Source organism: Medicago truncatula, chromosome 7 (assembly GCF_003473485.1).
Source record: "Medicago truncatula cultivar Jemalong A17 chromosome 7, MtrunA17r5.0-ANR, whole genome shotgun sequence".
Classification (NCBI taxonomy): domain Eukaryota; kingdom Viridiplantae; phylum Streptophyta; class Magnoliopsida; order Fabales; family Fabaceae; genus Medicago; species Medicago truncatula.
The window spans coordinates 42,724,391-42,740,349 of NC_053048.1; the positions used below are offsets into that span (position 1 = coordinate 42,724,391).

A 15,959-nucleotide genomic window follows, 5' to 3' on the forward strand; every position below is an offset into this window, starting at 1 on the left:
CAAAAAAAATATATTCATTCATTTAAAGTGAGAGTATATTACATCAAAATAATACAAATTTAACGTTGCTAAAAACAAAAACAAAATTGAAATTGCAATCAGAGTGTCCAAGGACCTATTTTTTTTAATAAGCAGTAACTCCACAAGTCATGAGGGCTGTGAATTTAAACATACAAAAACACCCAAAATGCCACTGTACAAAAAAGGCTACACAATTTGAAAATCAAACACCTACAAAAACAAAAATAAAAAAACTCAGGCACAAACAAGACGCATGGGTCAAGGCTAAAAAACTATATGTCAACCATCATAACCCGGAGGGTGCCGTTTAAGGCAGGAGACGTGAATAAGTCTCCTACGATAGGAGATTATATAAAATACGTTTTTTTTTTTTGCTCTTAAAATAACTTGTGTTTGGAGGTGGTTGTACATTGGTAACTTGTTGTTGGAGGTAAATTCTATTTAAATTATTCATTTAAGTGCAGGGCAATCTTGGAATATCCTCTTAAATAAAAAAATTATTTTTCCACCAGATCTGTAATGATTACAACATTGTTGCTATTCCTTTGAACGCCGTTAATATAATGACTTCATTTTTTTCTTTAGAGAAATATAATGACTTCATATAATGAGGAAGTTGAAAATATATTCACGTTTTTACAATAGATTGAATATTATGAATTTTTTTAAAAAAATAATTGAATATTATTAATCGAATGGTCAATAGACAACAAGAGTTAAATAAGTTTTTAGTCCCGATAAATATATTGAATATTGTTTTTAGATCTCAATTTTTTTTTTTTACATGTTTTAGTCCCTTTAATGATAAAAACTAAACTGCCATAAATGAGAATCCTGCATTTTTCAATAATAATTTGGTTCAATGACTAAATCACCCTTTGTAAATGATACCATCAATTCTATAATATTTTCCAACAATATTAATTTAATCAGGCCACCTCAGCTGTAAATCACTACCATTCAATTAAATAAACTACATCCTAAGGTCCATATCCATTTTGAAAAGGAAAAAAAAAAAAAAAAAGGAACAAGCTCTCTCACGGTAAGAGACCTATACAGGTTTCCTACCGTAGCCTAAGCCAGCCTGGAGTCCACTCCATAGGAAAACTTAGGTGAAAACGCAGACAGCAACAAACCAAAAAATTGTTAGCACTTCCCAACCCGATGCCTCCTCAACAACGTTGCTACCTTCGAAGACAATCCAAGTTAATATCATAAAAATAAGGCTAAAATATGGTTTTGGTCCCTGCAAATATGTCTCGTTTTGGTTTTAGTCCTTGTAAAAAAAATTTGTTGTTTTTGGTCCCTGTAAATATGTCTCATTTTGGTTTTGGTCCCTGACTCCACTTTTGTGATGATTTGCACACGTGGCACATGATGACTGGACCCATTTATTAGAGAAATAGTCCTTGCAGAATTTTTTGATTTTGAAAAAGGTCCCGGCAAAATATTTTGTTTTTGAAAATAGTCCCTGCGCGCAGGGACTATTTTCAAAAACAAAATATTTTGCAGGGACAAAAAACAACAATTTTTTTTTACAGGGACTAAAACCAAAACGAGACATATTTGCAGGGACCAAAACCATATTTTAGCCTAAAAATAATGTATAAGTTGATTTATCAATCTGAACCAAAAGAACGTAACAATGAGGCAGGAAATCAAACTACTCTACACTAAGCATTGAATAAAACAATGTCATACTCAAACAATGAAATCACGAAGAAAAAAATACGAGAAAAGAAACTAAACCTGTGTGAAGATACTTATTAATAAGATTTATAAGCCTTCAACTACCACCCGAAATGAAGAAGAAAAAAACTTGATGTGATCAAGTAGCTCATCCAAATTTAAAACTTTATCAAAAAAATCCTTAAATTACGCTCATTTCAAACGACTCATGAAATCTAACTAAATCACTTAACAAAGGTGAACTTCGTCCCCAAACATATGTAAACCACGAACCGCAATGCATGAATGCATGCATCAATTGGATGAACATAATAAATCTCGAACCAATAAAGACCGTAGTACTAGGAGCATCAAAGAGACGTTAATATTTAAAATGACGTAAATGATTTTTTGGTCCTTTTATTTTAAAAATTGGTTTTTGATCCCTGTTTTTTTTTTAGTCTATCACCACGTTTTTTTGGTCATCTTTTATTTTTATTTTATATAACAGTTGGTGTCCTTTTTAAAACATATAGTATACCGTCTCCATCTGTTATTACATGACCCCTCCAATTTTCAAGGATATTGAGAAAATGGGGAGGTGAGTGTTTCTTAAGAAAAATGGTTCATTGTAAAAAATTAATTGTTCCAATAAATTTGTAAAAACATATACGTTACTTTCACATAATTATATTTATTTTTGCTTAGACTATTTTATGGTGGTCGGGGTTTAAACTCTGAACCTTGTATATATGCATTGTCTATATCAACTGAGTTAAGCTCACGAGAACATTCGAACCTCATAATACATACTACAATTGCTGTCCCATTTTATTTCAAAATAAAAATATAGAAAAATGAGTCTTATAATTACCCCACATGAAGTAATAAATATATTCCTTCAAATATCTTGAGAATTGTTGTTGACACATTGCATAAGGTTGTGTCACACTAGTAATTTACTGAAATGCCTTTCGACAGTTAATTGCCGAATTATGGAACCGGCTGCAGTTAACTACCGAGGAAAACTTCGGAAGTAAATTAACTTCGGCAGTTAACTGCCGAGGAAACCTCAAACTTTTTTTTTTTTTTTTGACAAAAACCATAAAATGTCATTAATAATATTTATTGATTTTGAATGTTTCAATCATTATTTTGGTACGTTTCAAACAATTGCAGTATTATACTTATGCGTATATAGCTTAATAAGAATAACATTTAAATCAGTGTAAAAATTAATCATTTGAATATTGTTTTACACATTACTTAAATACAAATAATAATAAAAAATCGTTAAAATAATTGTGCACAACGATTTTTTTTAAGGTATAATATGTTGTTATATTTTCTACATTAAAATAATTGTGCACAATTTTATTTTTTATTTATTTAAGTAATTTGCAAAACAATATTCAAATGCTTAATTTTTACACTTATTGAAATGTTTTTTTGAGGATTTAAATGCTCTTTATTTTTTTGGTCAAAATTTAAATGATATTCTTATTAAGATATATATATATATATATATATATATATATATATATATATGCATAAGTATAATACTACAATTGTTTGAAACGTACAAAATAATAATTGAAACGTTCAAAATCAATAAATATTATTAATGACAATTTATGGTTTTTGTTAACAAAAAAAAAATATGTTTGAGGTTTCGTCAGCAGTTAACTGCCGAAGTTTTCAATTTTTCTCGGTAGTTTACTGCCGAAGTTTTCCTCGGAAATTAACTGCAGCCGGTTCCATAATTCGACAATTAACTGCCGAGAAACATTTTGATAAATTACTTGTGTGACACGGCAAATACATATGTGTCAAGAACAATTCTTAAATATCTTTCATTAGTAGAGTAAGTATAAAAGTAAAAACACAATTGCTAACGTTCTTATATCGATCTTACTCTCCTTCACTACCTTTTCTTACAGAACCGAACCTTTTCTTCAGGTCGAAATATTCCAAATATGCAATTAAATAATTAACAATCAATTAATTACTCAATTAACCCAACCAAATTTGATTAGCGTTGAAGAGTGTGTGTGAATTTGAACTCTTCAACCCGTTGCAACAAACAACACCACAAACTCAATTCGAAAACCCTACTCATCCCAAATTCAATGTCACCGGCGCCGATGCACTTCCCTTCTCCGATCAACTCCGATGACACAACTCCACATTCTCCTCTCCCCTTCGCTCCTTTCAACGCCGACGCCGTCAACCCTCCGGCCGCTGCAACCGCACGTGTAAGGTCGAAGCCGAGACTTGTCAAACTGAGGAAGCAATCGGCGTCACAAACCGCAAGGTCTAGGACCAGAACCGCCGCCACCGCAGTTGAAAATGAAGGTTCTGGTTCCGGTTTCAATCCTTTTCGCTCCGATCAGGTAAGTGAGGGTTTTGTGTTTAGTGCTAGAAAAGTTGATTCTGATTCTGTTAGGGATTTGAATTCGGAACAGAAAGAAAGTGCCGGTGTAGAATTTGTGTTTAGTGCTAAAACGAATTCGGTTTCTGGTGATGAAAGTAAGAAATTAAATTCGGAAGAGGAGAAAGGGAAAGTTAATTTTACAGAGTTTGTTTTCGGCGCTGTGAGAAATGATTTGCATTCTAGTTTTAATGTAGAAAAAGAAAAATCTAGTGTACCTATGTGGAATTCAGGGTTTGCTGATTATGGGGAGAGGGAATGTGTAAATGAATTTGTGTTTGGAAAGCAAGAATCTGTTGATAGGATGAGAAATTCGGGTAATGGACCTGGTGTTTTTCATGCTGAGACAGAAACAAATGGTGATTTTGATAAAGGTGGTGATAAGTGTGGTGATTTAGGCGATGATGTTAAGTCGAAGAGTGGAAATGGAAGTGCTAATGGTTTTTCTACTATTTTTACTGACTTTTCTGATAGTAAATTAGTAGATGAGATAAATAAACTGAACATCAATGATCACGAGGGTGTTCGTATTGCTAGAGATTCTACGAGTTCACATGTAAGTAGTAGCAACGTTTTTGTGTTTGGAGGAAGTCACAAGGTTTCTAGTGTTAGTTCGGGAACTAATACTGGCGGTGAACAGTTGTATACCAATGATGATTCTGACAGTGACAAAGCTTCCGGAACACATGGTGTCCAAAATGGAACTGCTCAAGGTATTGATCAGGATGCTACAGGAATACCTTGTTCTAAGACAACCACCAGTCAGGATGGGATCAGAGATTTTCACGTGTCTGAAGATGCTCAAGTGAATGGAGTTGAAGAGTCTTGTACGGGCTTTAAGCCTCCGGCATGGGATCCTTCTTATTTTAAAGACAACTTATTTTGTAAGTTGAATAAAAAATTTGAACCCACACATAAGAGTAAATCTTCCAAAGAAAAAGGATCAAAATATATGAGACGAAAATTGAAGTCACATTCATTGAATAAGAAACAGACAAGGCTAGATCATTTGCCAAAAGAAAACAGTTCGCTTGAAACCCCTGAATCTTCTGGTGGCTTTTCTCCGATGGATTTGTCTCCCTATCAGGAAACAACAGCAGATGATGAAGATCTAAAGGCTTCAGAAGAATCAAATGTTCTGCACCCAACAATTGCTACCGATTGTAAAGACAGTCAGAGAGGTGGAGATCTTGATAATGGCAAGTCCTGTTATGGAAGTTCTTCTGTAGGTGATGTTCATTTCTCTGGCCCTGATACAGTCTTGCCTAAGATGCAGACTGAAGTGTTTGGTAGCAGCTTTTCTGGCATTTCAGCAGATGTTGGGGTTGACCTCACCTCAAACTCTGAAGAGAAAAAAGCTGATGTATTTTTTGTTGCTGGTCTGGGTGATTCGAAGGAGAAAGATTTTGCATTTTCTGCAGGATCCTCTGTCGAGGTTACGTCATTATATAAGCGTAAACAGAAGAAGAAATTTAGGAGGAAAATAGGGTCCGACTCATTTGTTATCTCTCCAAATGTGAATGGAAAGCCTGTATCTTCCGTACAATTTTCACCACTTACCACTGCCAACATGTCATCACATTCTGATGTGAGGGACAAGTCTCAGATAAATGATCTTTTCGAGGAAGGGGGCGATGCGTCATCTGCTACAATTGAAGCAGCCTGTCACCAATGGAGACTCAGGTTCTGTCCATGAATAAATTCAGCTCTTTTAATTAGTTTGGCCATGCTGATTTCTGTTGGGTGTTTTTGTAATTGACATTCATTATTTTACTATCTACCTATATTTTATCTAGGGGGAACCGTGCTCATAAAGCTAAGGAATTTTCTAAAGCTGAGGAACTCTACACACAAGGAATAAATTCTGTCCCTTCTAGTGAAAGATTAGGATGCGGCATTAAGCCTTTTTTACTGTGCTATAGCAACCGTGCAGCAACACGTATGAGTCTTGGAAGGATTAGAGAAGCTCTAGAGGATTGCACAATGGCTTCTTCTTTGGACCCCACCTTTCTGAAAGTACAGATGAGAACTGCTAAGTAAGGGTTTTGTTTGTAGTTGTATAATTTCAAAATAGTGTTTTTTCCTCTCACTTGTAATGACATGTGATTTTCCTCCTCAGCTGTCACCTTTTGCTAGGGGATGTAGAAAATGCTCAGAGATGTTATAACAAGTGCTTGGAGTCCGGTAAAGTTGTTTGTTTGGATCGGAGAGTAACAGTAGAAGCAGCTGAAGGTTTACAGAAAGCTCAGGTATTCCAATAATTCTCTTTTTTGCACTACTGTGACGATTTTATTTTGATACATTTTTGTGAAACTTAATATCATCTTTATATCCTGATCTGTTATTATGTTAGATATGGACCTTAATGGGCCTCAGGCTTGTTGGCGTTAATAGTTAGTAAAGGGGTATGTGTGAGCTCTATAAATAGGAATGAAGAAGGAATCAGTAGGCCGTTAGCGGGTAACTCATAATTTGTTCGGAGAGGTTAGGTGCTATCTGTTCAGCCTAGAGTTGCATGTGAGTGAGTTTTCTAATAAATTTCTTGCTTTTTCCTTCAATTTTCCGAAAATCAGTTGGTTCCCGTAACTGGTAATCGGAGCAATTTTGAATCTAGAAAATTTCTCGGGTAGGAAATTCTATGGCAGCTATTGGATTACAAGCAGTATTGGATTCTACATGAACTTTCACCTTGAGGACAAAGGTGAATGTTTGGTGGTGGTGGGGGAGGCTGTTAGTTAAAAGGTTTGCCTTTTACTGTTAGCTAGGAGGTTAGTTAGTTAATTAGACTCGGTTAGTTAATCAAGGCATGTTATTAGAGAGTGGGCATCATGTCATTTGAGAGTATAGTAGGGCCTTTTTGCAATGGGAGGTAGGTAGACCCTCAAAGTGCCGCCACTGTTCTGCAGTAAAAGGAAATTCTTTCCCAGATTCCAGCCATGAGAAATCAGTTTCTATCATATCAGTAACACCTGAGTTATCATTAGTCAGTCCAGTGGGGGGGGGGGGGGGGACCATTTCTGTTACTGTTAGTTAAAAGGTTTGTCTTTTGCTGTTAGCTAGGAGGTTGGTTAGTTAATTAGACTGGGTTAGTTAGATGAAATAATCAAGGCATGTTATTAGAGAGCGGGCATCATATCATTTGAGAGTAGTAGTAGGGCCTTTTTGCATTGGTAGGTAGGTAGACCCTCAAAGTGCCGCCACTGCAGTAAAAGGGAATTCTTCTCCAGATTCCAGCCATGAGAAATCAGTTTCTATCATATCACTAACACCTGAGTTATCATTAGTCAGTCCAGCAGCAATTGCTCGTCGATTCTGCTCTTCTATCTTATTTTGTTCGCTCTCACAAGGTACACACATTTTAGCAATGTCTAATGAGTGTTATCCTCATTAACAGGAAGTGGTTAAGTGCATGAATGCTGCTGCTGAGCTTTTGAAAGAGAGGACTTTGGATGCAGCTGGTTCTGCTTTAGAACTACTTACAAAGGCATTGTCAAAGAGTTTATACTCAGAAAGATTGCTCCAAATGAAGGCGGAGGCTCTGTATTTGGTATTTTCTATTTCTGTATTTGTCCACTCATCTTAATGTGTTCCTATTGTTTCTTTTTTTGTTGCTGTTTTGCTAAAATATTTTGTATAATATGACTGATAAAGTTGCTGTTTATTTATGGTGACAATGTGCAGCTGCAAAAGTATGATGCAGCAGTTCAGCTTTGTGAACAGAGTCTGAATCTTGCAGAAAAGAACTTTCGCATGGCAAACAGTGCAGACAATTCTAATAATCCCATCCATGATAGTTACTCAAGTGTAAAATTGTGGAGATGGTCATTGATATCTAAGTGTTACTTTCGTTTGGGAAGGCTGGATGCATCACTTAATGTTATTGAAAAATTACAGCAAACAGCATCTGTCAATGACAAGTAATTCAATCTTTTATCAACCAAGGCTAATTTTCTATTTGCCATGTCAATCTATTATTATTATTTTTCAATACTAGATGTCTTATGCTCATTTCAACTGTGTAGGTGTGTGATTGACATTAAAGACTTGTTGTCATTAGCTGCTACAATACAAGAACTTTTGAACCACAGGGTAATTTCTAGATGTCAATCTCCCTCCCTATATGGCATTCGTGAATGGCAATGGTAGTTATTAAAATGTCTTAACAGGCCTCAGGTTTAGTGGCTCATCAAGCGTACTGCATACTCTGGATCCTAGATTTCTTGCATGTCCTTATGAAATGTTACTTTTGAATGTATTCCATTTATGAATTAATGTATGACACACGTGACTCTCTATATAAGAAGAGGCATCCAAAAGGGCATGAATCTCTATATAAGAAAATCCATTTTGCAGTTAGTTTTATCTGTTGGAAAATTAGTTTGTTACCAGAGAAGTGGAAATTTTGTGTTCTTTCTCGAACTATTTGTATCATTTTTAGGTACTTAATTAATAATATTATTCCTATTATTTGTATATTGACTCTTATCCTTATTATTATTCTTCTTAAAACCAGCATGCAGGAAATGAGAACTTTAAATTGGGAAATTATTCAGAAGCAGTGGAGAACTACACTGCTGCTTTATCTAGTAATATCAAATCACGACCTTTTGCAGCAATTTGTTTTGGCAACCGTGCTGCTGCTCATCAAGCTTCAGGCCAAATTGCTGATGCCATTGCGGATTGCAGCATGGCTATGGCCCTTGATGAAAATTATGCAAAGGTATGCCCTTCTGAAGTCCCTTCAATCAGGTGAAATCCTGATTACATCTTTAAATTTTGTTTCTTGAATAGGTGCATCTTGACTTATAAAAAATTAGGAAGCAATTTGAAATACTGACAGAAATTTTCATTTGATGTTTCATGGAATCTGAGTATTTTTTATGGTTTCTAATTTATCAAGAACTTAAAGATGGACTGTGGAATAATTGCACTAGTTTTGCAGGCAATTTCTAGAAGAGCCACCTTGCATGAGATGGTTAGAGATTATGAACAAGCAGCTTGTGACCTCAGGAGACTTATTTCTGTTCTTGGATCTCAATCCAATGAAAAGGCCAAACATTCTGAATCACCAAATGGATCAAGTGGTGGGAAAGAATCAAGGCAAGCTAAACAGCGTCTGCTTACCGTGGAAGATCAAGCCAAAATGGAGACCTCCCTGGACTTTTATCTCATTTTGTAAGTTTATTTATTCAATTGGGGGTTAATTAAATCTCCTCTCTATATCTTTATTTAGATACCTGGAACAAAGTTTGCTTTTTGTTTGAATGGCTGCCTGGAACAAAATTGTATGGACAAATTTGTCAGAATCCCCTTTGGCTACGATTTAGAAAGATGAGGAAAAATAGGAAGTGTTCCATGTTTCTGTAACCTCAACCTCAAATTAGGTTATTTGCATAATTGTATGCATATCAAATGTTTAAAACAGGGAATTTATAATGACTGACTAAGTGGCCTTTCATGCCTAGTATTGAAGGAAAACTCTCCCTTAAGTTGAGAACTTTAGTGGATGGCAGAACTTTTATAACAGCTCAATGTAGAAAGATGAGAAAAAATAGCAAGCGTTCTGAGCAAGGTAGTCAAAATCGAGATCTTAGGCAAGATCGGAGAGGGTTCACAAGATCGTGAATCGGGGGATCGTAACACAGATCGTAAGATCTTACCAAATTCACATATTGACATATATATGCATACAAACTCATGTAGAAGCATAAAAAATGAAAAATATATTATATATAAGAAAAAAAACACTGTAATTACTTGAACAATAAACAAATAAATTGTATACTTGTTAATTAAAACTTAACATGACATAAAATATTTTCTTTTATCATTAATATTATTGTGTTTATGTGCATGTATTTTAAAATCACATTATTGAAAGAAAAAAAAAGAAAAACAGATTAATTATTGATAAAACAAAGTATTAAAAGGTTATTTAAACTAACGTTACAGAGGGAGTAGTGCTATTAATCTGGGTGAATTGCATTGGTAAGTTTCCTCAAATTATGGGTGTATTGGTAAGTTTCCACAATTATTGCTTAGTGGGTTTATTGGGATGATTTTCTATAATAAATTGAGTTATTATTTTGACTGAATAATTAATGGTTTTTTAATGAAACGAACCGTTTCAGGGAATAAGAAATGAAAAAACCTGTACCAAAAAAAAAAAAAAAAGGCACAGAACGCATTTATGTGAAACCGGGTCGTGGGTCCGACCCGCAAACCGGAATTTCAAGGAAGACAACCGGAATCAGTGAATCGTACGATTCCGCCGTATCTACGGTTTTCCGCGGCGATCCTGGCCACGCCTGCCATATTCTGATTCCGGCCATACTCCAGCACGTCAAGGGGTAACAAGATCGCAAAAATCGTACGATCCCACGAGTTGGATCGCGATTTTGACTACCTTGGTTCTGAGTTGATGAAACCTAAAATTAGGATATTTGCAAAACTGTATGCATATCAAAAGTTTAATTGGGAAAATGTGTAATGACTAAGTGGTCTTTCATGCCTAGCATTGAAGGAAACTCTCCCTTAAGTTGAATATTGGTTTATTTCCCTTTTGTTGATGTTTTGGAGGGTAGGTTACTCCATTTTTATGCCAAGGCATGCCACTGTCCGCAAGCCTCAACAATGACTTGCAGTGGTACTTATAGATTACCTATCATCAATGAAGCGCCATTTACGTGAAAGGAACCAAGACCATGACATAGTTTGATCTCACCAATCGAGCCTACCCTCAATCGGTTTGGATGCTAGCATGTGCATGATAGAAACTGGTTCAGATTGCAATGAGAAAATGTAGTCATTCATTATCTCCCTTATAATATATGGTAAGGTAATATTTGCCTGTCAGGCTATAACCACTGATGTCAGTTTAATATCAGCAATGATATAGATGGATTCACAATGGTTATGGGATGGAGCAAAACGTTAGTTGGATTTAAGAGGCACCCTGATCTCTCCTATCTATACCGTAGTCACAGCCTCCTGCTGTCCTCCTCTACTCTATTCTCAGCTTAGATTTCTTTCTAGCTTTATTTTTTAATTTCACCCTTATAATTATGCTTGCAGTTAGTTACCAGCCCAATGATACAAATTATTCCCCTGCCGACTTGGGGCTTTGATTCCTGCAATTCATCTTCACATGTACCCTCACAATAGGATGTTTCTAAGCAATACTCCTCCCAATGCTTTCTCCTTGTTCCCAGTGTGAAATGCAGAGAAACTAGTCCTGTATGGAAGTCATAGATTCCCACGAATTTTCTAAATTAGGAAACACTTTCCATTTGATAAGTACACCTGGACCTTCTTCTAAATTGCTATTGGTCAATAGCTGAGAATCTCTAATGGTTGAACTCTCAGCTCACAGTCCTCAAACTGAACTGGTGGTAAGGGATTTCTCAGTTGTGGAAGAGATGGATTTCTTAAACATTAGCTCCCGAAGTAACAGGCATGTGCTGCTGCAGCAGGTAAGTCCAGCTTGCATGCAACTTTTCTAATCCTCTGAGATTTTATATGGTCCCTAGTACCTTAGTCCTGGGTTTTTTGTTCATTTTACTGGTCAAACATACCCATCTTCGGGATTGATGCTTGAGATATACAAACTCTACTGGTTTTATACAACCCCTCTTTTGTTTTGATCAGTCTTGGCTCTGTTCTAGGCTCATCATACTAATTCCAAATGATTCTTCAATTCATAAATCATTAGGTTCCTTTCAGCCAGGAGTTGAGTTTCCGTTGTAGATAGTTCAGGTGTAGGAAGATTTATACCACAAAGGGCCATAAAAGGAGAGTTAATTTTGTGGAACTGCTATAGTTGATATTGTACCTATTTTCAGTTCAGAGAGGCTGTTTAGGCTACTGCTTAATTTTTGTACTGGCAAGACACTATAAATGAATTTAATGGTATCTATTATTCAGCTTATATCGGCTGTAGTAGCGAGTTAGACTAGGAACCCTCAGAGACATAAGTAGGAGTAGGCCAATTCACTGTATCTAGAAGCAGAAAAGTTACTTCGAACATATGAGTATGACCATCCCATTAGAATATAATATACCAATCAATAACATAGACCACTCAATCATAAAGTTTGCCTCGTCACTACTGTCAAAATCACTTGAGATAGTCAGTAAGAACTACCCCAAGCTCAAATCACCTCCTTGTAGAAGAGTAAAAGCACACAGTATATCATTATAAATAATGTGGAGACTTCATGTTATGTCCTGGTCTACTGCAACTACATTTTCCATTTTTGGTTCACTTTGTTTCTTTAGATGCTTTGTTTTGTACACTTCATTTGTATAACCATTTGAGGTTATCTACTCTCATGCAGTTCTACAACATAGAACAACTTTATTGTATCATACATTTGAGCATATTAAGTTGCACGGGAAAGAAACGTTTTCGGTTGATCAGTAGTTGCTAATTTAAAACATCCAATTCTATCCAGAAGTCCTAGCTCAACTGGCAAAGTGCCGAAATTGTTAGGCCGGATGCCATGACCGGGGTTCGAACCCCGGTACCTCTACTTGTGTGTGTGAGTTTATAATGGCTTTGCCATTTCGTCTATCTACCAAAAAAAAAAAAAACATCCAATTCTAAATTATGTTTTTTTTTTTATGTCAACAATACCAGAGGAATTAAGCCATCGGATACAGCAGCTGATATCAAGAAGGCATATCACAAGGCAGCTCTCAGACATCATCCAGATAAGGTTTGAGCTTTTCTATGTCTGTATTAAGTTATCGTAATGTAACTATTTCTTTTCACTGTTTCCTTTTGGTATAAAGGATAGCCTAACCCACATTTGTAGTGTTTAAACTTATATTGTTTCCTTTTGGTATAAAGGATAGCCTAACCCACATTTGGGATTTTTTTTTCTCGCTTGAATCTAGGCTGGTCAGTTGTTGGCAAGAAGTGAAGTTGGGGATGAAGGCAGTGTCTGGAAGGAAATTTCCCAGGAGGTGCACAAGGATGCTGATAGGCTTTTCAAAATGATTGGAGAGGCATATGCTGTGCTTTCAGACCCTGCCAAGGTTGTATGCATGATTTTTTCACTGTTAATTAATCTGAATGCACCATTGATTTTAGTTGAAAATGCAATCTGGGTGAGCAAGAGAGATAGTAGACAAATAGCAATTGAAAATATACAATCCATGTACCGATAACATGCTCAACTGAAATGCTTAAGTTCACCCACATCTTAAAAGCACTAACTTTCAAGTTCATATGCTACTAGCTCTGTGCAAACAAAACCGACCCAATTAGTTGATAAGCAGGTCCTTAAAAGTTGTGTGAATTTACAGGCAGACTAGTTTTCTGAACTTACACTGTCCATTGTGATTTTGTTCTTTTTATTTTAGTAAATGGTCTGTTTTATTATCATATTAGGTGTACGGAAATTTGAGTATGATATGCTCTGTTTTCTGCAAGACACATAATGGGCCTCATTAATTGTGAAATGTGCCTACTGGCTCTGGCTGTTGGGAAAGCCAAAATTTTGTACTCCCTCCATTTCAAATTGAGTGCCTTTTAAGGTTTTTACCCACAAATTAAAAAAATATAATAGCGATGTCAAAAGACATGAGAATTTTACTAAACTAGCCTTATTTACTATTGGTGTAATGCTTTGGAAGTAGTGTACACTCAATTAATTAGAGGGTACAATTGGAAGTAGCATTTTCATATTCTACATTGAAAAGTGCAAATGACATTCATTTTGAAACAATTTTTTTTGTCTAAAACGACACTCATTTTGTAGCAGAGGGAATATGAAATATACTGGAGAGTTTTCTCCTTTGTTTTCCATTTTTCTGCTTAGTCCTGGGAAGTTTGAAGTTTTAGACTAGTTCAGTTTTTAATCTTCATCGAGGTTTTTTTTTTTTTTTTTTTTCTTCAGGTCAAGGGTCATTCTTTATAATTTAATATTAAAACTGACTAGTTTTTCTTTCATTTATCATAGCGCTCGGAGTATGATTTGGAAGAGGACATAAGGAAACTTTACAAACAAAGGAACGGAGGTGGCGCATGCAGGAGATCTTCAGACGTTTATGGGAATGGAAGATCACCCGATGGTTATAGAAATTCCTATGACAGAACTTCTAACAGACGATATGGACATTATTATAAAACATATGGAGATTCATATTCTCGATGGTAAGAGGTAACCTCGACAAAGGGCATCAACGTTCCTTTGCCTAGTCCAGATGAAAATGACTTTCCTTCCCATTCTTGATGGACCCAAGTTTCATGATGGTGTGAAAAGGAGGCTCAAAACTGCTTTTGCAGGTAACATTGACTCATATACTTGGTCTGGTTGAAAGTGACTTTGGTCATGACTGAACTTTACTTTATCTTTTAGTCTGACTCAGCGCTCGGGCCCTTGCTGCTTTATTCTTTTGGTCCGACTCCGGCCATTGAAAAAATTAAGATTGCACATAGATATTGAAGCATGATATAACATAAGATCAAGAAGGCAGGAAAAGAGGCAAGAACAGGCCCCGCCATCAATCGGATATGTGCTTCACTAACTTGACTAAGAGCAAGGCATTGATACTCAATACCTACCTGCTTATTGTTGGAAGGGAAGGGGGTTATTTACGCAGAAGTTCTGGCAAAAACATAGTTGTGTCCACATAATTTCTCAAATGTAATAGATGATGTCGAAGTTATGTACCTGGATTGAGAATCTTAATAGGAAGCAATGTATTGCAGTGGGAAGCAATTTAACCTCAATGCTTATTTACACCTCATTTTTTGTCATGATCCTACTGGAGTGAAGAGTTGAAATCCCCACTTTCTTAGATGGCCAAAAGCACCATCCAACGTTCTAAATTGGATTTACCTAGTAAGTATAGTTAAAAAAAGGATTTTTTGATATTGGATTTGAAAAATATCAATGGAATGGATTTTTTCAAAACCCATTTTTAATTTTATTTGTTTTTTTTTCTATGGTAACAAAGGGTTCCAAGTTGTAAAAAAAAATCAGTAGTTGGTATGATTTCCCCTCGGGCTTTGTTATGTGGAATGTACCTGATTAATAGAGGACTCTCAAGAAGAAAATTGCTCTTCTCTCTTTCAAAATTGCTCATTCCCTTAATCCAGCGTGAATTAACTCACACTGACACTTTTAAGATCGGTTGAACCGACTTAGAAAGTGATTGAACCGATCTTAAAAGTGTCACTTCAGCGTGAGTTAACTCACGCTTCAGCGTGAGTTAACTCACGCTGAATGAAGGGAATGAGCAAAAACGAAAGGGAGAAGAGTAATTTTCTCTCAAGAATGAGATGTTGGAGGTCATTTGAATTACCTCTTCCTGATTCTTAGTTGATTTTGCAAACGATTACCTCTTCATAAACTATCTCTGTTTCTGTGAATCTCAATGGGATGTGGCTAGTCTATGTATTTGTTAGAAGACATACCTCCCTAACCTGAGTAAGAAGGAACATTACAACTCAATTGCAACCGAATAGTTTGGCCTTCATTAGAGCATTCACATTTTCTCTGAATGTGTCAAAATATAAGAATACTCGTAGTTTTCAATAAATAGACCCGTAAGGCACAATTGTGTATATTTATGTTATGTGATGGAAAGTAGTCTAACTAAATTTTTTTCCAACATACTTTGTTATATGCTGTGCTTTTCTTAGTAACTACTCGCTGTTTCAATCTATTTGTTCCATAGAACACTTTTTTTGCTAAAGATGCCACTTTAGAGTACTAAGACGATTTTTATTATTTTTTACAATTATACTCTCGTTTATAATCCCCCTAATTACTCAATCAGTACTACCTGCTTTCAGTCACTCCAACTAATATGGTTTTTATTGGTAGTT

General features: G+C 35.7%; 1 protein-coding gene across 2 annotated transcripts; it reads left to right on the forward strand.

Annotated features, from left to right (window-relative positions):
• The first annotated feature begins 3,592 nt into the window (after positions 1-3,592).
• Positions 3,593-14,888, forward strand: LOC11422719 (uncharacterized). 2 transcript variants are annotated; one of them, XR_003006612.2, is made up of 12 exons: positions 3,593-5,803; positions 5,917-6,156; positions 6,240-6,369; positions 7,515-7,667; positions 7,802-8,037; positions 8,143-8,209; positions 8,634-8,840; positions 9,063-9,295; positions 12,759-12,837; positions 13,019-13,159; positions 14,086-14,411; positions 14,485-14,888. XR_003006612.2 is itself a non-coding variant. In XM_003625054.4 (11 exons), the coding sequence occupies exons 1-11, from the start codon at positions 3,819-3,821 to the stop codon at positions 14,281-14,283; spliced, it is 3,669 nt and encodes a 1,222-aa protein (XP_003625102.2). In that variant the 5' UTR covers positions 3,593-3,818; the 3' UTR covers positions 14,284-14,888. The 2 variants fall into 2 exon arrangements, 1 of the variants encoding a protein (XP_003625102.2); XM_003625054.4 differs by having other exon boundaries at positions 14,086-14,888.
• The last annotated feature ends 1,071 nt before the right edge of the window (positions 14,889-15,959 follow it).